Consider the following 26,782-nt stretch of genomic DNA (forward strand, 5'->3'; position numbering starts at 1 on the left):
TGAGCTGATAAGGGAGTAAATGAGCGCAGCCCGGCAGGCCTGGCGCAGGGCAGCTGCGGGAGACATTGTTAAGGAAGAATGGATGAGGTTTGCTGCCTGATTGGATTGGGGACCCGGGGAGCTCAAGGACTCCACGAGGACAGCAGAGCGGAGCACGGGCACCAGGAGGACAATGAACAGGGGCAGGGACGTGGGTGGAGGGGCTGCTTGGCAGATGTGAATGCCCTTTCTGCCGGGGCCTGCAGGAGCTGCAGGGGAAGTGGGTCCAGGTCTTGGGAGAGAAGCCCTGGGTCCAACACGGGGGATGGGCAGGGGGAACAGAGGAAGCTGGTGGACCCCGAAGGCAAGTGCGGCCCCCAAGGGATGTCCCCACCTAAAGGGGCTTCTGGGGCACTTCACAAGGGCCACCTTCCTTGGGGGATGTCACCACGAAGGTAGTCTTCCTCAGCGGCAAGGAAGCCACAGGTGAAACTGCCAATTCAATGTATAGCCCTGCCTGAGAACCTGGAAACACTGGAGCATGCTCCCAAGATAACCTGGCTCCAGTGGAGGCCGGCATTCATGACGGACAGAGAACACGATGCTGAGGGAACCGTCTGGAAGGTCAGTACGTCTGATCCCATCAGGATGACGCACGTAGTGACAATTACCCTATAAATCACACATGGCTCGAGTAGGTACAATGTCATTCGCACAGAAGGACCCACAGCTTCCAGACCCAGCGGCGCATCCACTTCCCAAGGTGCACACACAGCCGGTTCCCAAAGCTGCTGCTTCTAAAAGCTACTTGCTGATTGACGCACCCGTGGGCTGGCACACGCCCCTGTAAAACTGTCTCTTCCCCTGCTCTGTGCCCCTAGTATGCTCACAAGTAGCTTCTCCAGGTGTGGTAGTTTGGGGATAGCCAGGTAAATAACGGAGTACTCTAGCTTGGAAGCATCACACCGACAGTGACCACAAGTCCTCTGAAAAAGACAAAAACCGGTGTACTGTTAAAACTCCTTTCTTTATTGCTTTAAAAAGGCGATGCGGCAGTACAGCCTGACAGCACAGCGACCGTTCTTGAGCGCGTCACGGCGGACACTTCGGGGTTTAACAAGCTCTTACTTTCTGCTGGTGAGCTGATGCTTCCTTCCAAAGCCTTCACACGCTTCTGTAGCATGCATCGCAACCAGGGACGAGGCAGGGAGTGGCAGCACCTTGCTTTCTTTGGGCCACCCGCCTTATCAAAGAACAGGAACAACTCTCTGAAAGACAGGCTTTCCAAGTGATGCAAAACGGTGCACAGACGTGCAGACTGACAGAGAGGTGCTCAGAAGACAGTGCTGTTTGCGTTTCCGGGTCTCCATAAGGTGAGGGGAGCAGGCCGCGAATAGGACATTCATCAAAAATAGATAAACACACTGCAGTTAGCCTTCGACACAGCGAGAAAGGATGGGGAGTGGAGCAAAATGCACACACGTGACTAACGTCTCACCATGGCCCTTTTGACTACAATTGAATGTTTCAGATAGCATCACTATATTCTTACACAACATTACTGAAGATGGAGCTGGCACTGTTTGAATCTAAAGCAGTGACTGGTTCCTCTCGGACCCTTTACTAAAGGCTTCCTTTCAGCCTACCAGCTACACTTACTCCACTAATGCCAACACTGTCAAACTTCCTTTAAGCCAGATCTTAAAATTCATTCCTCGGGGGTTAATCTCAATCCTTTGCACGAGCCCGCGGCTGACTTTCAGACGGCTGGGAAAACACAGAGATCCAAATATTACACACGCGATCAGCTTGTTTCTTTGAGTATTTACATTCTGTAATCTGACGGGAAAACACGTTTGTCTCTGGGTGGTGAAGATGTCATTCAGGGGTTCTGAGAACGATTTAACTCAGGAAGGACGATCGTAAAGGCCTTGGCTTTGTAGGCAGCTGAAAGATCTGAAACGTGATATGAAATTGAAGGAAGGCTTCCTTGGTGAGGCAGAAGGAAGTTTCAAAGTAGCTAATTTTCCATTTAAAGAGTTTGTCACATATTCACATCTACCTAGTTCAGAAGGAGCAGTGATGGACTGAGATGCTGAGGTTCAACTTCTGCAGAAAAACTCCAGTATTTGGAAGGAAATGACCCGCTACTCGCCAAAAATCCAGAGGACATTCACACCGGACAGGCCAAGATTAACTCTCCTACAGAAAGAGGGGGGGTGGGGGTGGGAGGGGAAAGAGTTTTAGTGGCAATGAGTATCAAGTATTAAGGATTTTCCCAACAATCACATGCGAGCTTAGAGGCATTCAGTGCGTATTTGTTCTGCAGTGACGTGTGACACAGGTTTCAGGAGGGAATCCTAGTCACAGGTCTCACTCACTGACACTGTGTGTAAAACCCAAACCCAGGACACAGATTCACGAAGGGTTGAAAATGTACACTTTTCAGTGGACTTCTAGGACTAGTGTAGCAGATAATCAAGTGCCAACAATTCGAGCCAGAAGCAAGATGAAAGTATAAATTAGATGTACGTGGCAGCCATTGAGCGGTGGGGCCCTGTGAGATTCAGCTGGCAGACTTGAGCTAGACAGTCCCTGCTTACCAGAGGTGCGGCCATCGACTCCCTTGCACATTACTGTATCTCAGACGACACCCTATTCCACTGCCTTCTCCTCTCTCTCACGCCTGTTTCAGTGGGTCCTTGAGCCCTATTTACAGGGTCTGTGCTGATGCGAGCACTTCACTCTGCTGTCAGTTCTGTGTTTTGTGGCCCGGCTGGAAGCGAGATCAGCTCACTGCAGTGCCGGCATCAATGCCTGGCTTGCTCTCACCCCGCAACTGGAGCAATCTGCTGCTTTGTGGGCTGGGTTCCCAGTAAACTCTATTTGAACCAGCGCTTTCCTTTCTATGATAGGCTAGTGGTTTAGAGCCATTTGATTGTTTCAGAATATATTAAAAAATTAATCAGTCACATTAAAATGGCCAACAATGCCAGCTGACCCGGGCCCGGGTTAAAAGACCCCAAACACCCACAACATGTTATGAGTTTACTAGTCTAAAGGAATCGCTCCTTCGGGGGACAGAAGCTCTTAAAAAACGGTATCAACTCTTTCCGGCCTCTGAAGAGACATGAGCCCCTCCCTCGAGCACTTTTGAAGTCTCTTCCTTCCCAGACCTGGGCAAATTGTGTAAGGGGCAGGACACGAGCTTCAGGCTCACATAAAAAGTGACTTGTGCACTGAAATAGCCATGTGGATCTAGAGGGAGAGAAACCGTTCATGAAAAACTTTGAAAGATTAGCAGCTCATTGTAAAACGTTCCTAAATCAATTTTTGCTTCAAAACTGCTCCTGAGAAACACTGATAAAAGTTAGAGGACTATGTATGCACACGAGATTCCATCTTCTTATCTATCCATGCCTGCATTTATAAACAGTCCTAGAAATTCTAGGGGAAAAAATATCTGTGTGTATTGACATGGGAAAATGTTTACGCTACACCAGAGAATTAAAACGCAGGTTGCTGAGTAATACACTGTGGGTCATTTTTGTCTAAAAAGCAAAAACTAAAACAAAAACCCAACCCCAACTCCTTCTCCGGAAACCACCTATCCTGATACCATTTGTCCTTTGAGGGAGAGCTCTGAGTGGCCACAGGGGAATTTTCAGTGTCTAGTAATCTGTTGCTTTAAATGTGTTGATACTTAAAGTGGATTTTTGGTAATGATACATTTCTATATCTGCTGGGGGAAGTGTGCGAGCATCGAGCAACTTGCTCTTAGTGCACCCAGTGGCTTCCCATGGGAAGGTTCCCTCTGGTCACAGGGAATGTTTTCATAAAAGCAGTTTCGCTTGAACATTCATTTTTTGTGATGCCCATTTAACAGAACAGCATGCGCCTGTGAAATTTTGCTTCCTGCTCTGGGAAGATGCTACACACAGCTGACAAGGACCGCGCTATGGGGGAACCCAAGTGCATGAGGGCTTTTCTTGCTTCAAAAGGTGAAATGTCGACTGACGACAAACCTCATTCTGGACGTCCTCCACTTCCCTCGTGGCCGGAAATGCCAACTCGTAGTGTATTTGGAGGCCATTCCACCAGGTCAGACTGTTCATCAAGCTTTCTATTCAGAGATTCTGAGAAAATTGTGTAACAATGCATGGCAAAAAAGGCCTGATTTTGGGGGGACTGGTTTTGCCACCACAACAATGAGCCTGCTCATACAGCCATCAGTGTTCCAGTTTTGGGCCCAAAACCCAGCCTGCCTCTCTTGGCCCACACACTTGACCTCACTCCTTGTAACTCCTTTTTGTTTCCGAGAGTGAAGAGGGACATGAAAGTCTGTGGAAGAGGTGACGAGAAATCAAGGGAGGTGCTGTCAGCCATTCAAAGATGCGCTTGAAAAATATTCTCACGAATGGAATTGCAGTCCTAAGTGTAATGGAGAATACTTTGAAGGCGATAAGGCTGTTCAGTCGAATGATTCACTACAAGAACCGTGCTGGTTTATATGTGTCCTAAAAGTGAATTTCCAGTTCCATTTCTTCTCACATCACAAGAAGAGCGGACACACGTGTCTTTGTTTGTAGTCCGGTCCCTTTCTCCTTCCGGTTTTGCAGCTACTCTGTGAGGGCGGCAACGCTGCTCTCCCCGGAGCAGGGCTGTTCCCAACAAGTGGATGTCCTATCAGTCATGGCGATTTTTCCACTAGATACTCCCTACTAATTTAAAAAGTCAGGTACAATTATTTTAAACGGTGGAGTTATTTGTGCTAGTTAACTGGAGTCAATCCTGACTCACAGCAACGGCACAGGACAGGGTACAAGTGTCCTGAGAGTCTCTGAGACGGTCCCTTGGGGGAGGGGAAAGTCCCATCTTCTGCCTACGGGGCAGCTGGGGGTTCCTCCCAGCGGCTCTGAAGGGCTAGTGGCCTGGTTCAGGACCAGAGCTCCATGGGCGGCGCTGGTCTACACACTGTGTCTCTCACCAAGCAGACCACAAACCTTGTCAGCACCCAGGGCCGCCTTCTGTGCCAGCCTGACCCAGGAAGAAACTGCATCCAGAAATGAAGCACCGGCACAGAGACCTACCCGAGCATCCCCGACTCCTTGGTCTTTATGACGTAGAGGAACATCAACAGGGTGTGCAGCATGTTATTTCTGCCCTGCAAGACAGACCGACAGACAGTAGGATCAAACCAACCAACTGGCCAACCTGGTATGTGCACACAGAGCTGCTAATTCACAGCCTACTAACGCAGAGCCCTGGCTAATCAGATCTCACTGTTCTGCCCTGGAGTTAGACAGAGTGGCCCATGGAAGAAAGAGCACACAGACTCTCATAATGATCACCAATAGGAATCATCCGGGAACTGTTACACAAATAATTGGAACACTCATTCACTCCCTCACACTTTCAAACCTTGGAAAACATTCTGTGACCTAGAATTCTAATTCTACTTTTGGAACTTCAAGCTACAGAACATGCACTTTGATTTATGCATAAAGATGAATATTCAGCAGCACTCTGAATAGCAACAAATCAGGACCATCCAAAGTGCCCAGCAGTAGGGGAATGGTTGAATAAATGATGCTATCATCTTATGGTGAAGCTTTTTTTAAATGGTCATTAAAAAGTATTTTTACGAAGACTTTTAATGGCATGGAAAATTAGGTTGTAAAGTTAATTTTTAAAGGCAGGATATTAACACTACGTAAACTGCACAGTTTGAACAACACAGAAAAAAACGCAGAGGAAGACCAAAATGCAATTTATCAACAAGTAATCCACCAAAATGTTCACAGTGGCTGCCTGAGCAATGGGCTGAGTAATTTCTCATGTTTCTTTAGACTTTATATGACTTCTGTAGTTTAAAGAAAAAGGAATATTCATGGCACAACATTTTCAATGTAAAAAGTTGGCTGATTCCAGAAACGAGTGAATCTAGTGAAAAGATTAAAAACAAAGCCAGAGCCAGTAGAGAACTTCCCCTAGAGAAGTACCTTCGGGAGGTTGTAGACATGCCGCTGGTGGATGAGCTCATAGTGGGGAGGGTTGACAGCGCTCTGGTAAATGCAGAAGACATTCTCATTGGTGACATCTGCAAAGAAAAGACCCACATGAAGAGAGGGGCCACCCTCACCCACTGCTGGTGGGAACGTGACCCGGCACAGTCGCTGCCAACACGCGGTGGCACTTTCCCCCGAGACGAGCAACGGGGCAGACCGTGCCCCAGCAATGCCGCTCCGAGGTGTGCCCGGGAGGGCGGGGAAGGACACAGACCAGTGCTCCCTGCTGCGCTCCTCACCACAGCCCGGAGATGACCCACGTGGCCACAACAGGCGACCGGAGACAAAACGGACCGTATGTACGAGAGCACGAGCACCAGGACACCCTGCAGTCCGTGGGGGATGACGTGTTGATGTCTTCTGTACAGGAGGAGGCTTGAAGGCATCCTCCTGAGAGCAGTCAGTCTGTCACCCAAAGTCAAATATCCCACTTTCATGTTAACGGCATGTGTACCCCAGGGGTCTCCAGACAGGGACGGGCGGGAGTGAGCAACGATGGGAATGTTGCATCGATTAAGCGTTAAGGGTGAGTAAGGGATGATTAGATTTACTGTCAATAAGCTGCACACCTCTAAGATATATTGTAAATACGATACATCTACAGTAAGACTAACACAAAGAATAGCTCCCGAGGCTACCAATGTTCAAGCAAACACGTCATGGGATCTGGTTCCTCAGTTTGGAGGTGCAGGCTCGTGGCTTCCTGGGCATCCGATGGCAAACCTAGGAGTGCTTCTTATCTGTGACCTGGGCATACGCCTGGGCTCTCAGAAGCTTGTAAGTGGCGACCCCAAGGCACAAACACTGATCTCTATTTACATGGAAGCAGAGGGGAAGAGGAGGAGCAAGGAATAGGAGGAAGGTATGAAATATGGTTAGGTGGCTTCCCGCCTCCTTTGTTAAGAGGCCAGAAGAACTGAATGGTGCCTGATATCATGACTGAAAATTTTGTGTTTTTTTCCCTTTTTAAAAATTTATGAATCATTTTATTGGGGGAGGGGTTCTTACAAATCATAAAATAATCTGTCACTCAATTGTATTAAGCACACTTGTACATGTTGCCATCAAGGTTTCCAAAATATTTTCTTTCTATTTGAGCCCTTGGTATCAGCTCCTCTTTGTTCCCCTACATGCCCCCCTTCTAATCCTCGTGAATCCTTGATCAATTATATGTTGTTATTGTTATTTTGTGCTTACACTGGACTTCTGTCTCCCCTGACCCACATTTCTGTTATTCATCCCTTGGGGGGGTTGGCTACATATCCAACCTCGGGATGGGTTCCGCCTCACCACCTCGCCCGGCCATCCCGCTGCCCCACCCTCCCCCTACCCTCATGATAGCATTACTTCCACACTGTCCCTGAGGGTTTTATCTGTCCTGGACTCCATGTGACACTAATGTGTGTATTCTGGCCTAGTCATATTTGTAAGGTAGAACTGGGTCATGGTAGTGGGGTGGGGAAGCATTCAGGAACTAGCGGAATGTTGCGTGTTTCGTCGGTGCTATCCCGCACCCTGATTGAACTGTCCCTTCCTTGTAACCCTTCTGTGGGGGAATGTCCAATTGTCTACAGATGGGCTTTGGGTCTCCACTCCAAAACCCCATGACTGAAGATTTTGATCAAAGATTCTGCAGAAGAATCCTGATCAAAAGGGGGAAATGTAGAAGGGAATTTCAAAGTCTCACGGATTCTATAGACTTTCAAAGTCATGGTGGGTAGATGAGTCCTTAATACTGCCATGAGATAACCTTTAAACCAAAAACAAAAAAATATCCCCTGAAATCTACTGGAAACTGACCAATAAGTTAGCTACTGTCGTAGAAAAGGCCTGCCTGGAGCATTACTACCTGCATGAACTCAAGTTGATAGGAGGTGAAATAGGAACCTTCGGGGACAGGGAGTTTATGCTCAAGAGGGAGGAATAACCCGGTGGGTGAGGACGGGGAGAACGGTGGTAGAACTTGGTAAACTCAATGTCACTGAACTGCACTTACAGAAACTGCTGCAGGGGTGTATGTCTAGCTGTGTACTAGTTCTGAACAACAAGACGAACCCACGAGAGAGACTCCGTGTACAGATCGCAACTCTCTCAGGAGAGGTTTGTACCTGGTTTATTTGGCGTCTGAACAAAGTGCTGGGATGTAAACGTTTTTCCATCCGGGTACTTAGGATGTGGTGGTAATCTGGAATCAAGGTAGGTGCAAAACACGTGCATGATGATCTGAAGATGGGAGACAATTTTTCAAAGTCAGCACAGATGTTTAACCTGGATGGTGTCTGTAACAACATCTGTATTCATAACGACTCTGTATTTTACCTTTTCCCTAAAAAGGAAGCAGACAGTGGTGCTTCTCAAGTAGTAATAATTATGAGGTGAAATTACAGAATAACAACAGTACAAAAAACCCAATTTCGAGAGCATCCCCATTCTTCCCGTCAGGAGTCTTATTTCCTCTAAGGATAACAAATTCACAACTCAGAACCCTTTTCCACTCTTTAAATCTAATAGAAATTCAGTACAAGAGGTAAGACTAGCTTAATTCAAACGCTCCACTCCACTGAAAATAGACTATCAATAGGACATCAAATGAGTCTCTATTTTGATAGGATGGCTTCTTTGTCAGCTGAAAAAGGCGAAATACTCCAACCACAAAATGACCAGTGTGCGTGTTGAAAGGCCGCCTCACCTCGGCTCCCTTAATAGCTGAGTCCCATTATTGGCTTTCACAGCAACCCTGGAAAAGCAGGACACAGCTACTTTCTGTTAATTACATCATTCACACACATAATGAATTGAAAGCCCAACCAAAATAACATACTCAGTAAATCCAATTAAAATAAAAGCGAGAAAACTGGAAAAACAAAAGGAGACCGAGGACTCACAGCTGAATCGGTGGGCAAGTCTGTATCCCACTTGCGTCCTTTGAAATCGCCACCTCTGTTCCATCTGAAGGAGCTCATGCAGCCTCCCTGAGAGAGTTCTGTGGCAACAAAAGTGAAGTGAAAAACACAGAGACTGGATTTCCAAAGCAGAAGCAAGGCCAAAGGATCCCAAGGGAAGTGTATCAACACACACACTCTCTCTCTCTCTCTCACACACACACACACACACACACACACACACACACACACACACACACACACACACACAGAGCAAGACACAATGATCACACCAAACAATCCAAGAGGAGAGGCGAGACTGGGTTCTGCAACGAGTTAATGCCACATGGAAAAGAAGCTGAACAGGCCAGTGTGAGCCCAGGCTACGCACTGATCCTCTGACTCTGCGCTGAGTACCAGACAGCTGCAGAGAGAGCCACGATCATCTCCAAGGGGCAGCAAGCGCAATGCGGTCAGCAAAAGAATGCCTTAAAGTTTAGGAAATGCATGCGGGAAAGTAATGATGCCTGTCACTTCCAAATATTACAGCAAACTTAGTGTGAATGATTCTTAAATATGTGCATGTAGATGTCAAGAGGATAAAAATGGCAAGACACCCCAGGGGGACGACCGCTAAGATGCCTTTACCATAAATTAACAAGGTTTTGAAAGGGAGTCAAAGGCAGATAAAAAACAAAGAAAACCCACAGATCCAGGAATGGGTTTGCACTAATTCCTAGCTCCAACTAAGAACAGTTAGTTCTTACTTCATGGCCCTGCTTGATGCTCGCTCTCAGGAAGGGAACACAGAAGATATGGGTGCTAGAGCAAAATGTGGTGAAGAATTTAGATGGTGCTCAGCTACTAAATAAAATAGTGCCTGGGGTCTTAAAGGCTGTCTCAAAACAAGCAGCCATGTACGTGAGAGGTCAACTAAGTCGTCATGGAAGAAGCACACCAGCTTCAGTCACGCAAGGATTGTAAATCATATCATCCAAAGTCAAAGGAGGAAATAGTATCAGAGCCTAAAGTGGGAGGATCCAGTTTGCAGAAGGCTGTGGTTGACAGTGGTTTGTGGGATCTACACAGGAAATAAGCCTCCACTGATCTCCTCCTGTCCACACCAGAGGGATGGGAGGAAACTGGTTACTAGTCAGAGTGCATTGGAGAGATGAGTACAGACGATCAAAGGCATAAGCCTGACTTGAATAGTTACAACTCTGTCAGCTCAGCCCCTCTGATGCATGTCAAACCTGATCTGGTTTTTAACCTTTTCTGCATTTTTGCTTTGTTTGTTCATATTAAGGGCTATCTCGGGTGTGTTATGTCATTGGGGGTCACCCTCTTGGAGCGGTTTTATGTCTGTTTTTCGGTATATGAAACCCAGGTCTGATGAACCTATAGGGACAGCAAGTAGAATAGGATTTCGGGGGGGGGGGGGTAAAAGGAGACGATGTCAAGGAGTCCAGGAAGAAAAGGGATGTTTGGAAATGGATTGTGGTAGCAACTGTAGAATCCTGGTGACAGGACTGAACTGTGGCATGACAGACGCGTTAACTCCCAACTGACGAATTCAAAGCATCCTAAACTGGCCTGCTGGCTAACAACAGCAAAACGGCAAGACATCAGAAGTGTCCCACCGGGAAGGCAAGCACTCACTGGGTTACTAACACTCGGCTGGGCTTTTTGTACAGACTAAACCCCCCACAAATCGTGGAGAAGGGAGCTCACCTGCTCGTGCTCTGGGGCCGTCCTGCTCTGTCCCACAGGGTTGCTGAGTTAGACTGGACTGATGGCACGCAGTGTGCTTTGCACGTGCGTGCGCTCTCTCTCTCAGACATACAAACACACACACACGCGCGCGCGCATGAGCTTTGTTTCATAGATAAAAATATCATCTTATCCGTGAAGCCATCTTGTGCGAACACTCAAATCTGCATTTCCAGGAAATTCAGGACTAGAGATCAGGTGAGACCACCGCACAGGGAAACCAGTCAATATGAAGGGCACACGACCCACTTCTTTGAGCAAACTTTGGGGTGGGAGTGAGAGATGAAGGGAAACCTGGGCTTGAAAGGTATCAACCAATCTGAATGTGTAGCTATTATGAACGCTGATTCAAACAATTACAAAAAGAAAAAGTAACTATACATTTTAGGAGGTGGCTGGAAGCCTGAGATGGTATAAAGAAAGCATTCGTCCTGTAGCGATACTGCCCAAAGGCCCTGTCTCTCAGAGACAGGGGTCTGAGGGCAGGGCTGCACAGACTGGGAGATGCGTGCCCTGGGTGAACATCCCGTTTTGCCCAGGCTCGTGGATATCTGAGATTCTCTTTGGATGAAAAACTAAAAAAAAAAAAAAAGGCATAAAGTGCTTATTTCTGAACCCCACTCTAAACTTGGGGGTTGGGGTGGAGAAACACTAGAATATTTCCCTATTAGGACATTTGATCAACCTGAATACCAAAATCCTACTTATAAAACTTGCTTTAGTGATGAGAACCTTTTCAATGTTTATCCATATTTTTTTTAAAAAAGGAAGGAAAGAAATTCCGACAGTATGAATTATTCCCTAAGTAGAGGCAAAAAGGAAGCGTGGGGCAGGGTTGAGGGCTGAATTTCCTGATTCTCAAGAAGGTCTCCAAAGATCACATTTCTTCCCAGATGATAAGAATACAATGGAAATCTACGGAAGTAACCCATCAAGCATGAATTATTCCAGGTCAGAGAAACACGTGTGGGTGGGGGAGGAGTGGCTCAGAGGCGGGGGATGGGAGGGAGTTGCTCAACGTCAAAAACGGATGCCCAGCACTGACTGACGCATGCACAAACTGTCCGCTCGGTGCGTGTTCTCAACAGCAGCAAAATACATGCTGCTTCATCAAGCGGAGAGAGCAGAGGTGCGCATGCGAGTCCTGGTGGAGGACTGAGCAAAACTTCACTTGAGCCTGTTTGGCTCCTTCTCTCAGTTAACACACTGGAATTGTATCTTCTGCGGACAGGCGTCAGAACACCCGAAAGGAGCTTGGCACAAGTCTCCACGGAGCCATCATGACAGAGCTCCTTCAAAACAGTAACATCACACTCTGGCCGTGCTTTCCAAAGTTCATTGGGACCTTTGTCTAAGAGATCAGGTTACCTTTACCTTTGATCCTTTCAAACAAGTACTCCTGGTTGGGTGTGAGATCCAGGTACTGCACGATGGCGTTCAGTGTGGGGATGAGAGGGGCTTTGACCAGCGCCGCTTGCTTCAAGCTGGTAATGGACGCCTCTGTTGACAACGCACAGATCACAGGTCACCCGAGGGCTTCTCTGCCCGTCTGCCACTGGACCCACTATGAGCGTGCTTCACGGCAGTCCACTACTAGCATGTTCCCCACCTCCCCCGGGCAGGTCCTGTTAGTAATGTGGGTGAGGTCGCCCCGTGCCTGAAGGGCGGGCACTGTTCTCTGTGCTTCCCCACTTCTGACGTGGCAGGCGTACTGAAGGCCAATCCCATGGGGGGGTTCTCTCCACCAACCTCCGACTTGCAGCTCCGGACACCCCATGCGTCTCATCTGCGTGCTGACAGACTCGATCTCGCGCACCAGTGGCACTAGGATGGTTTCATTGATCCACTAGGGAGAAAGGAGAAGTCACATGTGACTCCAAAGGGGGTCTCCAAGAATTGAAATTTTTATAGGTAACTCTTGGGGGACATTTTTGATATCATGTCCTTGAACTATTGACAAGAGTCGTCAAGTAGCGTGACAGCCGACAGTAACTGCCCGAAGCACAGAGTGCATTCGATAAATTTGCAGTGGAATGTAAGCTCATGAAGAGACAGGGCTACATCATCAGCGCAACTTTCAGCTGTACAGTTTTTCTTCCATCTTTCTACGATCGTTATGCTCAGCTGAACAAGCAGGTCATCTTTGGAGTCCACTTCTAGGGCGCATTATTTACTATGCCTTTGCTTGTGTCTTGCCCCCACTGGTTGTGCACACTAATGTGATTCATAGATTCTCCATTGGTTCACCCAATTCCCAACCCCCTGGGCAAACAAAGCTTCATTCTATTTGCAACTGGTCTATGGATGACTGAGCTAAGGACCCAAGCCAGGGCGTTTTCAACCGCACCCTGTGCATGTGAAAGCTGCACATGAACAAGGGAGAGCACAGAAGAATGGATGCAGGTGCATCACGGCACTGTCCAAGAACATGCCGAGCACCACGGACTTCCAGACAAACAACACATCTACCTTGGAGCAGTTCAGCCAGAATGCTTGTAGAAGCAAGGATGGTGAGACTTTGCCTCAAGTACTTCAGACAGATTTCCAGGGGAGCGAGTCCCTGGAAAAGGACATCTGCGTGGTAAAGTGGAGCGGCAGTGAACAAGAGGAAGGCCCTCTACAAGATGGACGGACACAGCGGCTGCAACAATGGCCTTGAACATTAGAGCCCCCGATCGGGCAGCGTCTCCTTCTGTTGGATAGTGGGTTGCTCCGCATTGGAACTGACTCAGAGGTCCCCAGGGACCTAACACCAGCTAACACGACTGCCATGGGCGATTTTCCACTGCCTCCAGAGGTGGAAATGCTCTCCAGGGCACCGTCTAGTCTGCTCTGTTGGCATGTTCTGTGCTGGGTGCGTGTGCACACAGGCATGCACATTCCCCCATACTGATTGAATGCCTCCTATCTGCCAGCCAATCTTTGGCTGCAACAGATTTCGTGAAGGGGTCAAGCGCAAGGTCTAGATTCTTCTCCAGAGATGCTGCTTAAGTATTTGTGGGGTGGAACCTATGAATTTTTAGTTTTTAAAAGCTCCATAGGCTCGTGGTTCAGGACCATCTACTACATTTTCACTGGTCTCTCCATGACATAAAAGGAGTAGAGTGACTGGTGGACACACGCTGGACACGTAGGTGACTGGAGTGCACGGCAGCGGAGGACAAAGCCCAGTAGAACCCGCACCCGGCAGACTAGCGCCTTATGCTTTTGGAGCCCAAGGGCTTCATGTTTCTCTCTCTCTCTCACGAGTCTGGGCACCTGGCAGGTGTTACAGAAAAGGGCTTTGAAAATAAGATGGAGAAGGTATCATTCTTTCTTTCTCCTTGTTATCGTAGCTTGGGTGAAAGTTCACAGGGCAAATTAATTTTCCAGTCCGGTTTCTACATGTTTGGTTTCATGACCCTGGCTGCCACCCGACACAGTAGCACCCTTCCCACTTCCTCTGGGGCTCCTTCCCGCTCCCCCTCGTCTCCTGCACTTCTTGCCTCCAGAGCTGTGGTGAGGCACCAGCTGTCCTTGTAGAGCAGCGGTTCTCAACCTGTGGGTCTCGACCCCTCTGGCGGTCCAATGACCCTTTCACAGGGGTCGCCCGATTCACAACAGTAGCAAAATTAGTGAAGAAGTAGCAATGGAAATAAAGTTATGGTTGGGGTTCCCACCACATGAGGAGCTGCATGAAAGGTTCTGGCGTTTGGAAGGCTGAGAACCGCTGCCCTAGAGTCATATAGTTAGTTGACTGTGCTGGGGATTACGTTAGGGAAGAAACGCCTAATAAACACACTCTCCCCAAATACACGGACTGACTAAATATGGAGGATGGTAATTCCTGTGAGGACGGATCCCCTGAGGCGTCATGTTGAGCGTTACACACGTGCCCTTCACGCTCTAGTAATGATGGACTCTACTTTTCCAGCTAATAACACCTCCAGCATCTTGTTCAGTTTGCATATGAAGAGGCAATGGTATTTATCCAATGCGTATTGTCAGAACTTACATTCCTAAACTTAGCTGTCCATGAATCCATGTGGTCAAGAAGTTGTCTGTTCATGGTCACTCTTGCCCAAACCTATGAAACACACATGTTCAAAACAAGTCCCCAGTGAAGAAAAACACATTGCCACGACCAGTCATCCCCCCCACGCCCCCGCCAAATACTTGATGAATTTTGGGGGAAAAACAAAACAGAAAACAAATCTTTTGTAAATATACATATCCATCAGTTTAAAACATAATCATTTTCTTACTATCTAGTTGCTCTTCAGCACAGATGTCTTTTGCGAGTTCCTTGTGTTGGTATGTTTAAACAGCATGCTTCTTGCTTTTATACAAAAATGGAAAAACCTACATCTGGCATTGAACTGCTGAAGCTACGGACTGCCCAATGCTCTGATCCAGCTGCATCCAGAACAAGGAGCATGTGTATGTTTGTATCACAATTGGATGCTTGGCAGCTTTTGCAGAATGGATGTAGAAAACCGATGTGGGGCAGGACACTCAAGTCGGCGATGCGCCATGCAGAGTGAAACAGTCTGATTCAGCAGTAGGTGCTGAAAGCAAGCAGGAGCCCTTTCCCTCGCGACTGCAGGCCAAAGCCACGCTTCTCTACGGCAAAAGTGGAGGTTTGGGAAAGAGAAGGAACAAAGGAAGTTCTCGCGGTAGATCCCTGCCAAGCCATCTGGAAATCATCAACAGTGCCGAAGGCTGTCCTTTTCCACTGACCTCCTCTGCAGCTTGTTTAGAGGTGAGGTCGGCTTCGTCTTTGTTAGCACACGGGGCCTGGGACCGACAGGCGAGCTGATACTGAAACTTCTTTAAGGTCTGGGCGTAGTCCCCCACAGACCGGCTGTAGTTCCAGAAGGTAGGGCTAGTCGCAGGGGAGGTAGAATCGGGGCTCCCTGAAAGGGTTAATTCAAACAGTATTAGTCCATATGATTCAACTGTGAGGTGTATGATTTGTGAATTATATGCCAATTGAACAGTTTTTACAAACAGCAGCAACAACAGAGAGGTGTCAGTCTGTGCTACTAACTGTCCCAACCGCGGTGCTACCGGGAATGAGAACATTCTGGGAGCAGAGAACCACCTGTGACCCAAAGATTCCGCTGGCTTTCCCTCTGATCACGAAGCGTGCTTCCTTCACAAACCTTGGACAGAAACAGCAGTAGTTTTTGGGCCCCGGCCCCTGCCATGCCTTTCACTCTCCATTTTATGTGGCCTTAAAAAAAGGAAGCAAGTCCCCAGTGAGACTAATATGACGTCTCTGGTAGAGGACATTGTCCTGGTAGGCAGTGACCGACACTGTCAACGAGACGGACTGCGACTGGGCTCAAACATGACAACCGTGAGGATGCTGAAGGACCGGGCAGGTTTTCTTCTGTCGAGGCCACTGAATCTGTATCGACTTCAAGGTGCCTAACATCAGTGGGGATACTATAAAAAACCCAACTAGTCGAGAGAAGCAAACCAAAGACAAACCTCTTCAGGGATAAACAGGCTAAAAGTTTCTGAGAGCTCCTTTTGACCGCGATACACTCCAAACACACTGCCATCAAGTTGATGCCAACTCACAGTGACCCTATAGGCCAGGGCGGAACTGCCTCTCTGAGTTCCTTAGGCTGTAACTCTTTACGGGATTCTTTCTTTCATGGAACGGCTGGTGGTTTTAAACTGCTGACTTTGTTGTCAGCAGCAAAATGCATTAACTCCCTGGGCTACAAGCTCACCTTGTCCCCACACCACACTGTGCTCCTTATTGGTCTGCAGTGATCCTAGAAAGTGCCCTGTTGGCACTTGGGGCTGCTAACTACGAGGGCAGAGGTTCAAACCCATCGGCTGATCTGTGGGAGAAATAGGCTTTCTTCTCCTGAGAAGATTAGCACAGGGGCAGTTCCACCTTGGACTACAGGATCGTTCTAATTCAGAACAGACTCAATGGCTGCGAGGTTGCTTGTTTGGAGGGATCGCGGGGGTGCTCCCGGATAAGCCTTGACTGCTAAGTCCAGAGTGGGCTGCTCACATGCACCAAACACTCAGTGGGAGAATGAGGCCGTCTGCTCCCACACAGGCGGGCAGCCTCAGACGGAACACGGTGCTCTGAAGAGGAAGCCTCAGAGCCCACCGATCCCTACGCTGTATTAAAATTCTCTCTGCTGGTCACACACCTTGAATGTAGAAATGGGCGTTTAAGAAATTTTATATTTTTATAAGGCTACATTTAGGAAGTTCTTCCAACAGAGGCCTCTCTCCTACCACAGACCATCTTGAAAGTTATGGTTTCGAAGTTTTCTCAGACCACATTAAGCCCTGAGAGGGCAAGGAACTCTGCCCTCTGCCATCTAGCACAGTACCTGATAAATAGCACATTTCCAATAGGAACCATATTATTCTTGTGAATGGCTTAATAGTCTTAAGAATGGCTTAAATGATTTTTTTCAGAGTTTAACTGATACACAAAATGTCAACTGCTACTTCGCACCCACATACGAAAATTACAAATGAAAAAAAATTTTTTTTTCAATCTTAGCAGCGCTTTAAAAGAAGTGGCTAAAAAATAAATTGGTTTTCTTGCAATCCTTCCAGGCACAAAGGATGAGGCAACATGAAAGGGCTGTGAGGCCGTGTTTCCATTCACAGTGCTGAAGTCCTGAAGGCTAGCCTGTCTGGCACCGGGAGCACTGGTGAAGAGCAGCTATTTTTCAGGCCAGCATGAAAAGAAACAACTGTGCAAAGAACTGTCATACTTCACGTGAAGTTAAGATTTCCAAGCAGGGCTTCTGACAAAATTGACTTATAAGACCGAACTAATGTCAAGAAAAGAAGTTTTAAAGCAAGACAAAAGATTTCTGAGCTAAGGAATAAGCCAGGGAGGCTAGAGCTGTGGTCAGGACAGAGCCAAGAACACTACATTTTGTCCAAGAACTTTTAGAAACATCTTCATGCTTCGAGAGAAAACTGAACCCAAGAAACAGTTTAGTGAAGACTGGTTTTCAATAATGCACTTAAATGGGAAACCTTACTACTCGCTGTGCACGCGTCAGAGCACATTAAAGAGGCCATCCACACGGAGTTCAACGAATGGATGGAGACTTGGGGGCCTTGGAGAGCCTGGTTTCTCACTTGAGGAGCACGTAGGAGGCGAGGGTAAGCCGGCTGGGGCTGGACTGGAATTGGAGCTGTCAGCCCGTACCCCAGCTTTATAATAGAGAAGCCAAACTCACACCATCGGGCCAATGCTGTCTCCTAGCAACCCGATAGGAAAGGGCAGAGCTGCTCCTTTGACTTCTAAGGCAGTAAATCTTCAAGGGAGCACTGAGTCTCATCAGAGGGGCTGGTGGGTTTGAACTGCTGATCTTGTGCTTGGCAGCCCCCCAGGACTCCTCTTCTAATCTATCCAGATGGACACATAAGGAAATACAGGTGCACGTGTGCAACCATCCCTGTGGGTGTCTGATGGGAGGACCTAGAAAAAACGACATCCAGTAACAGGACACCCCCAACCTAGCTATTAATCTATTAATTTCCAAATATCATCTCAGAAAGGATTGGGGGAGGCAAGGGAAGCTGAAAAAACAGGTTAGACCAGTGGTTTTTTCCTTCCTAATGCTGTGACCCTTTCATGCAGTTCCTCATGTGGTGGTGACCTCCCCCCCCACCAACCATAAAATTATTTTCGTTGCTACTTCATAACAGTAATTTTGATCCTGTTATGAATCGGGTGACCCCTGTGAAAGGGTTATTTGACCCCTCAAAGGGGTAGCAACCTACAGGTTGACACCCACTGGTTTAGACTCTTGCCGAGTATTAACTTGAAATGTAATAGAAGACCAACAAGAGGGAAAAGAGACACCAAGGAATGGGGAGAAGGGCATTATTGGGGGGTTTGATAAGTAGTTTAAAGTGTTAAATACAAAGCTGATGATCTGAAATGTGAACCTTTACCTAGTTTACAATGGAAAAAAATATATATATACAGGGATAGATTAGCCAAAAGAAAATTAGCATACTCATGTTAATGTCAGGCAAAATAGACTTTATGGCATAAAACCTAAGAGAGAAAAAAAAAAAGGATTCTTAGGTCAATATGAAAGGAATTAGTCACCAGAATGATCAAATAAGTCTGAATTTATATGGCTGTAATGTAATGTCATCTATACTCATTATTTAGCAAGTCTGACAGAAGACAACATCTCATTACAGCTGATCAGTGGAAGCTTCTAACATAGTCTTAGCACTGGACGGACCAGGTGAATAAACACGAGTCAGGTAAGGAGCCTGCCATCAAGAAGCTGACTCACTGTACCGCAATGGAGCCTGATGGGCAAGTGCACTGAAAGTGCTCATTCAACAGATCAAAAGCAACACAGCGAAGCTTCCAAACAAGAGGAGCACTGTGGGCCAGTGTAAGGGAGAAAAACAGAAATCAGAAGCTCTCTGGACATGACGAAGACAAGGAGCGGCTGAGGCGGGCTGTCCTCTCTAGCACGCCCTGGAACTTTGGGCAGACTCGAAACATGCAACATGTTCAAGGGCGGGAGGGCAGGGAGCACGTAGGGAAAATCACAAAGATAATATTGATTGGTTTCTGTGACGCACGTGGCGCTTTCAGGCAAAATTCAATTAAAAGTCGCTGGAGATTTCAGGCGACACAAAAGAGCTACGGTCCCAATAACTGGCTTCCTCACCACAAGCCCCAATTTCGCACCTAACCTGCTCTTAGGGGACACTGTCCCCGAGGGGAAAATCATTACGCGGCTCAATAACCTAATTTGGTTCCTAATAATCAAATCCACCCACACAGATTTAAGATTGGGCAGACACTGCTTCCCAAGGCAAACGCAGCCCTGGAGGAATTACTAAGTGACAAATAGGACCACGCTCGGCAAGCCCGCTGCACTTCTGAGGTAGATTCAAGCTCTCTGGCGCGTGCCCACCCAGTCTCCCAACGGAGGTGGCCACCACTGGTCTACCGCTCCAAACACGGCATTTCAGAGCCACGGCGTTTAAGGAGAAGCTGTGATTGGAAAAAGTTTGCAATCTGATGGCTTCTTTCCAGTTCACACCTTACATTTGGTGGACTCAATTCAAAGTGCCTACAATTTATCTTACACCCCAACTGAAATCAAATGAATTTCTCCTCAAAGCTTCCCAAAGGTCTGTTAGGGAAAGCACATCTACAATAAAAAAATGAACAAAATGCACATGCAGGTATCAAAGGGATGGAAAGCACAACCTGCGAACTCTGCAATAACAGCAGCACCGTGGACCAGGGCGAAGAGACAGGAGGACAACCACGTTACCCAGTTTCACTCTGTGCCGCTTCTCTTCTTCACTCCTCAGGAAACTGCCCAGCATCCGGAGGTCGGTCATGTAGTCGGTTTTGTCCGTCGGCGAGTTGTAGACGGTGGGTGATGAGCGGTAACGAGCTCGCAGCCCACTGTTCTCCACCGGTCCAACGGTGGCGGGGTATGGAGGTGACCCGGGCGACGGGCTGTAGCCTGCCAACTACACACGAGAACAGAACCAGGCCTGTGATACATGCGAGGACGTGAATCAATGAGCCATAAGCCCCGTGCTGAGAGCAGACGGTCACAGCAGGACCAACGCGCCATCCCACTCATGCAACAGGTGAACAGAGGGACACTGAAGACTGCGGGAGACCAGGGGGTGGCGAGTGAGGGGCGAGGGGAGGGCCAGGTCACGGGGCCCACGAGGTCAATCACGCTACCAACCAACGCACGCAAGAACACGCTGCGCCCTTCTCTCCAGGCGCAGACAAGGAGCTTTGTTTCTCTGCCTACAACAACAACGCCAAGTATATGCGCGCGCACACACACACACACACACACCATTTTACTGGGGGCTCGTACAATGCTTATTACAATCCATACATACATCAATCGTGTAAAGCACATTTATATATTCGTCGGCCTCAGCCAAGTATATTTAAAAAAGAACAACTATATAAAGGAAATAAGGAACCAGCTTTCACCCTGGTCCTTGAAGATATAATCCTTACAGACAACTCAGGGATTTTTCAGATCTTTAAAACACACACAGCTCTCCCAGTTTAGTTTTGCTTTCACAAAAATCAAGAAAATTCTGCTTAGCTTTAAGTCCTTTTAAAAGGACTTACATCATTAAGTAAGGAGTTTCCTATTTAAAAACAAAACACCCATGTAAACACTCCTTCCTGGCTGTACAGTGTTTTCTGCACGAATATACCATCACTTCTGGACACTAAATCTCGGGGGCAGGGGGAGGCTCCTGTAAATAACGTTATAACGACCACCCCTGTAGGTTAATCGAAGCATGATTTCCTGATGATTTCCTTTAGGGCTGACTGCTCAAAAGGAAATGACTAGGTGACAGGTTCTGTGCATTTTCCACACATACTCCTTTTCTCCGAATGAAAACACTGCAGAGCTATCCTCCTCCTTACCCGTGGAGGGAAACCTCAGGCTAGAGGTGACCCGATATTAAATCCCATTTGGGAAGAATCTAGAGAACTTTGCACTCGCTCTCACTATTGGGAGGCAAGGGCTGTGGAAGTATTATAGGCAAGGGCAAAAGGGCAGACAGGACGCCGGTTCTAGTGGCAGACGTTCCTCTGTTAGCAAGTAGCCAGAGAGACGTCTGTCCAACACACGAGTGAGAACCTTCGCAAAGGTGACCACCCTTCCCATGAAGGTCCCTCTTAAGAACCACAGGCTCCTGGCAGGAGTCACGATGCCAATCTGCTCATGCTCCTCGATGACCAGTCAGAACAGAAGTGCACACTACTGTGGGAGTCGGGGTGAAAGTGTCTACTCACCCCACAGATAGGGGTGGGCCAGACTCAGGAGTCAACCTACACGGTGACCCCGTTTGAAGCTTAGAAAGCAGTCCCCCATGCTAGAAAGCAGCACAGCTTGACACAGTCAAGCAAAGGAGCAGAGGAAGAGAGAAACGTGAGCAGGGAAATGAAGGACCACGGGCATCTCCAAGACCCTGCTGAACAATCTAGATCAGTGGTTCTCAACCTGGGGGTCGAGACCCCTTGGGGGGGTGTTGAATGACCCTTTCACAGGAGTCACCCAATTCACAACAGTAGCTAAATGACAGTGATGAAGTACCAATGAAAATAATGTCATGGTTGGGAGGGTCACCACAACATGAGGAACTGTATGAAAGGGTCGCGACATGAGGAAGGTTGAGAACTGCTGATCTAGATGGTCAACTCAGCTCATGTTCTACCTTTCTCTTGTTCATTTTAACATGTGGGGTGAAGAGCTTTCCAGTACCCCAGCCCCTCAATTTCCTCATCTATAAAATGAGACGTCAGATGAACACCACTGGGCAGTTTGCAAGGCACCTGCCAATTCTAAACTCACAAAAGAGAAAGGAGTTATTTATTACCTTATTGTAACCACTGATGGGTGAGTAGGTCACTCCGGGGCTGTAGGGCCCGCTGCTGCCTGAGGACAGACCTTGCACCTGAGGGCTGCATCCAGTCATGCAGCCGGTGGGGAACTTGGGGCTGGAGCTGGGCGAGCGGGAGGGGCTGTAACTCAAGACACTCTGCCCCTGAATTGAAGGTGACGGCGGTGAGGGAGGGATCTGCGCTGCTGCCAGATTGTGTGGAGGGGTCGTCTGTACCACTAGGAGTGCGAAACAAAGGAACGGAGTCAGGTTCTTCAGGAAAATGCAAAGCAATGAGGAGAGCTGGCTGTTAAAATTACAGAGTAGGACTGTAGGGGGGTGAAAAAAGAAAAAAAAAATTACAGAGTATTCAGTGGTGACTGTATAACCCCACTCCAGGGGAGTGAGTAACATAACTGTAGGTGGATATATTGGATGGGGTAAGATACAGCTAAAAAGATACACACATATAATAGAATAATAATGACAACAATATTTAACAATGATAGCAAGGGTTCCTGGGGGAGGAGGAGGAACTGATATTGAAAAGTTCAAGAAGAAAAAGACTGTTTTGAAGCGGATTGTGGGAGCAATTGTACAAGCATGCTGGATCCATTTGAATTATGGAATATTATGACATTTGTACGAGCTATCAACAAAAGACAGGGAAAAACCCAACAACAACACCCCTACATTTTCTCCCCTAATTTCTTCCTACTTAGCCTTTTCTACTTTCTAACTGAGCATAACTCACTTGCCTTTACTCTGCCAAAATCCCTAGACACATCAGTCACGCAATCTTTTCTATTTCTGCCTGTTCTTTGCCCATTCCTTACACTGACCTCCTCGCAGAGGGAGTTCCTCGCAGAGGGAGTTCATATTACAAATGCACCAGTGTTGTGATCTCAATGTCAGAATGACAAGAGAAACAACTAAACGCACTCCCCAAGATGACCCCAGTTAAGCACAAGCACACCAACGTAAAGCCCAGGAGGTTTTGCTATCGCCAAGAGTTGTCAGAGAGACACAGGGACTTTTAGCTACTGAGGTCGTAGATATAGGATATTAAAAATATATATATTGGGGGTGGTTTCATTTCTTTTGTTCAAACTATCGTATTAAGACATCATCCAAACATCATACCGTTCAATAGTCCAGTCATACCGAGCAGCCTTGTAGTCTCTACCACAATCAGTTCCACAACATCTTCTTCCCTCTTGTACTCCTTGATTACTAGCCCCCATGACACCCCCGCACCCCTCCCGATAAACCCTTATTCTAGTTATTGTGTCAACTGTTATGAGGATGGACACTCGATGTGCAGAGGTACAGTGTGTGTGTAACATGTGGAAGCATGGTGGGAAATGATGCCAGTTTATATGGAGAAAGTACTTTGAAAAACTATACAATGTGAACCCGAGTGTGTAAGAGTAATGCTAATTACTGCCATTGATATCTACCATTTACAATGCCTGACTAATTGCTATGCAGAATGGGTTATGCATATCACAATTATGTATTACTTTTGTTTTTATTCATTTCTAAGTTTCTTAAGGCTAGAATAAAACTCTTCCAAATCTTTGGGGGAGAAAAAAAGATAGAGTATTATTAATCAAAAAACACAAATTAGATTTTTCTATTCCCAGAGTTCAGAACAAGGAGGAACTGGCTGCAATTCAGCGTGAGCCTTTCTGTGTAATTAAACGATGGGACAGGCTCTTATGAAGGGAATGAATGTTCATCCTAGTCCACTTACACAAATATGAAAAATAATCTTTGGCTTTCAGACAACTTATTGCAGATCTGCTTAATAGATTTGAGCTGGATGGGCCTTTTAGAAGGTCCTCCCAGTTCTGAGTCTCTGAAAAAGGACAAATAAACTGAGAAAGATTTACTACCAACCTTTCCCCCCCTTTTGAAGAGTTATAAAACACCTACCAGCTGTTTCCAACCCTAGAAGTGATTGCTGTCCGGGGCTAACAACCAGACTGGTTGGTGCTACTGTGTATCTGAAATATCTCCAAAAATCAAACAAGGCATTCAGGCTGAAGAGAGATGCAAAGGCAAACTCTGAAAGAGAACAATTAGTTTTATTTGTTTAAAGTGACATTTTCGGGGGTGGGTTGGGGGAGGGGAGAACACTCAAAACCTCACACGTCTGCTAGCAAATGAATACCAACCAACATCTTTAAAACCACTCCTAAGTCCTCCAAACCGTTCTGGTTTAATGCCTGTCGAGTAAGTGCACAGCATTCACTAGACCCTGCCCTGGTGACAAAGTGGTCACACAACAGTCTGCAATCAGCAAGATCAGCAGTTCGAAGCCAACAGCTGCTCTGCAGGAGAAAGCCAAGACTTTCTACTCCCACAGAGTGACAGTCCAGAGATCCCTGGGGCAGTTCTACCCTGTCCTGAAGGGTTGCAGTGAGTTGGCCTCCACTCAACAGCAGTGAGTTTGACTGTTTATCAGATATTTACATTGTGATTCATAACAGTAGCAAAATTAGTTTGTTTCCCCCCCCCCCAAAAATTTACAATTATGAAGTAGCAACGAAAATAATTTTATGATCGAGGGTCACCACAACATGAGGAACTGTATGAAAGGGTGGCAGCATTAGGAAGGGTGAAAACCACTGTTCTAGGACAATGTTCCGTCCACGAGGCATGGTTTTATCTTCTTGTTCCCTTCCTGCGATAGGCCCAATCTTTGGAACACCGATATTTGTTGAATGAAGACATGAATACTGTCCTGAATTAAACTTGTTTTTCATTGTGAGCCCACATACGGTGAAAGCAGATCACTTACCAATATACCAGAGGGGCCAATAAGTCACGTTATAATATGAACTCAGCAACTTCCCGGTCCTGAAAACATGAGAGAATTTTATTATGAAAAAACAAAAACCAAGTCACAAAAGACACACAAAAAAACAAACTCACGGCATCAAACACGGACTTCTTAAACGGTCATCTTTGGCTGTTGGTTAATGAACTTACATTTCCGTGTAGATCATTCCAGCCACAGACACGTTCAGGAGTCCCCAGGCTAACACCACTTTCCTGGCCTCTGTTTCTTTTCTCATCTTGATGGTTCTGTCAATCAGGGAAGCACTAGGGTTTGGCTCTCCTTGCATCTATTTCAAGGCAAAAAGTTCAGGAATTTATTAACCACAAACTCCCCCGTCTAAACCGTCAAACGTGTGCGTCCTTTATACGGGCAACTTTAAAAAAACTAATAGCATACTCCTCGGCTCTAAGACATCTTACGAAGGCCGGTTACAGAGTCATATAGGAAAAGGCACCCCTAATTTATGCCTTCGCCGCACCATCGGGTCATCAACAGATTCCTTCAGAGAACACTAATACTTCCAATAAATAGCTCATCCCACTTTGTCACCTCGGGATTGGGACGTTTGCAATGAGCCCCTATGTTAGTTCGGCGAACAGTGTTCATCGGGGCCCTCCGCCCCGAGCGGCGGATAAAACGGGGGTCGCCCACGTGGGGCGTGGTGTGAGGGCCTCGAACTGTGGGGGGCGGGCAGGGTCAGCGTACGGCTTGGGGCCACATTGATATTTATTTTCCCTCAGTTTCCAGCAGGCCACAGCTCCTGCGGACGACGCGTGCCCAACTTGCGCCCAATTTCAGGGCCGGCCACTTCCCGCCATCAGCGCCGCGTCCACGCTGCCCGCCCACGGCCGGGCCTCCCCGCCGTCCCGGCGCAAACGGAAGCGTCGCACCACGCCCCCGGCCCCCTTCCACTACGGGTGGCGGGCGGGACGCCAGGCTACTTTCTCCCGGGGCTGAGGGCGCTCGCACAGCCCGCGGGGACTCCGCGCCCCAGAAGCACTACAGTGACCCCGAAAACGCACCATCGTGTTCGGCGGGAAGCCACGGGCTAGAGCCGCTCCCAGCCGCACATGCGCAGAGCGCAGGGCTCGGGCCAGCGGCAGGCGTGCCGGCTTGCAGTTACCGGAAGGAGCGAGTCTCCTCCTCTCGCGAGAAGCGGGAAGTGGGCGGGGACTCGGAGACTCGGAGCGTTACCAAGGAAACGGCCCCGGGGCGTGTGCCGCGGCTCAGCCTCTGGGGCGGGAAGTTGGACGTGACGTTTCCACCGGCGGTCAAAAGTACTAACTTATAAAGTACCGACTCCGAGAGACTGAGCGTGACGGATGGAGGTGAGGCTCTAGCAATTTGTGGAAAGTGAAATTCCATGATAATGTACAATTTCCACTCACCGCTCGAAGCCCCCTAAGTATAAATTGATGAAGACTTTAAAAGTCCGTGGGAAAATGTACTTTTCCCCCTCTTTTTCACCAGGCCACAACTCTTTTTACCCCTTTATTTACGGAATATAACACGTACAAAGGAAAACATACTCTATGCAATTCCACAGCCCGGGGTATCTCCTTCCCGGTCTTTTCCACTCCCAGTCTGACTTCAAAGTCTTTTCCTCCGGCGTGAAAACCTACAGAGACGCCGTGTGTTTTTGGGTTTAGAGCATTATTTCCCCCCGATTTTATTATGTAGGGTGGTTAATTGTGTGAGTGGGTGGTCGTGTTTGTCGAGGCATCAGCAATAATCAAACGTTTCTTACAACCAGGTTAATGAAAGAAATAAACTATTCTGACACAACGTAAATGCTTAAATATATTCTTAAATGAGGGTATAGTGCAGCAGTTCTCAAC

The 26,782-nt window shown here is 47.5% G+C and overlaps 1 protein-coding gene across 2 annotated transcripts; it reads right to left on the reverse strand.

Annotated features, from left to right (window-relative positions):
• Positions 1-987: 987 nt before the first annotated feature.
• On the reverse strand, positions 988-26,082 carry TMEM209 (transmembrane protein 209). Of its 2 annotated transcripts, none has more exons than XM_075558664.1 (15): positions 25,967-26,082; positions 25,094-25,230; positions 24,903-24,961; positions 24,035-24,166; positions 22,094-22,335; positions 19,996-20,200; positions 15,419-15,594; positions 14,694-14,765; positions 12,449-12,545; positions 12,074-12,199; positions 8,933-9,030; positions 8,156-8,270; positions 5,982-6,079; positions 5,070-5,143; positions 988-2,181 (listed from the first exon to the last, which is right to left on the reverse strand). In XM_075558664.1, the coding sequence occupies exons 1-15, from the start codon at positions 25,967-25,969 to the stop codon at positions 2,127-2,129; spliced, it is 1,689 nt and encodes a 562-aa protein (XP_075414779.1). In that variant the 5' UTR covers positions 25,970-26,082; the 3' UTR covers positions 988-2,126. The 2 variants fall into 2 exon arrangements, with proteins under 2 accessions (XP_075414779.1, XP_075414778.1); XM_075558663.1 differs by having other exon boundaries at positions 22,094-22,425.
• Positions 26,083-26,782: the final 700 nt, after the last annotated feature.

The sequence above is a fragment of the Tenrec ecaudatus genome, chromosome 9, assembly GCF_050624435.1.
Source record: "Tenrec ecaudatus isolate mTenEca1 chromosome 9, mTenEca1.hap1, whole genome shotgun sequence".
NCBI classification, from domain to species: domain Eukaryota; kingdom Metazoa; phylum Chordata; class Mammalia; order Afrosoricida; family Tenrecidae; genus Tenrec; species Tenrec ecaudatus.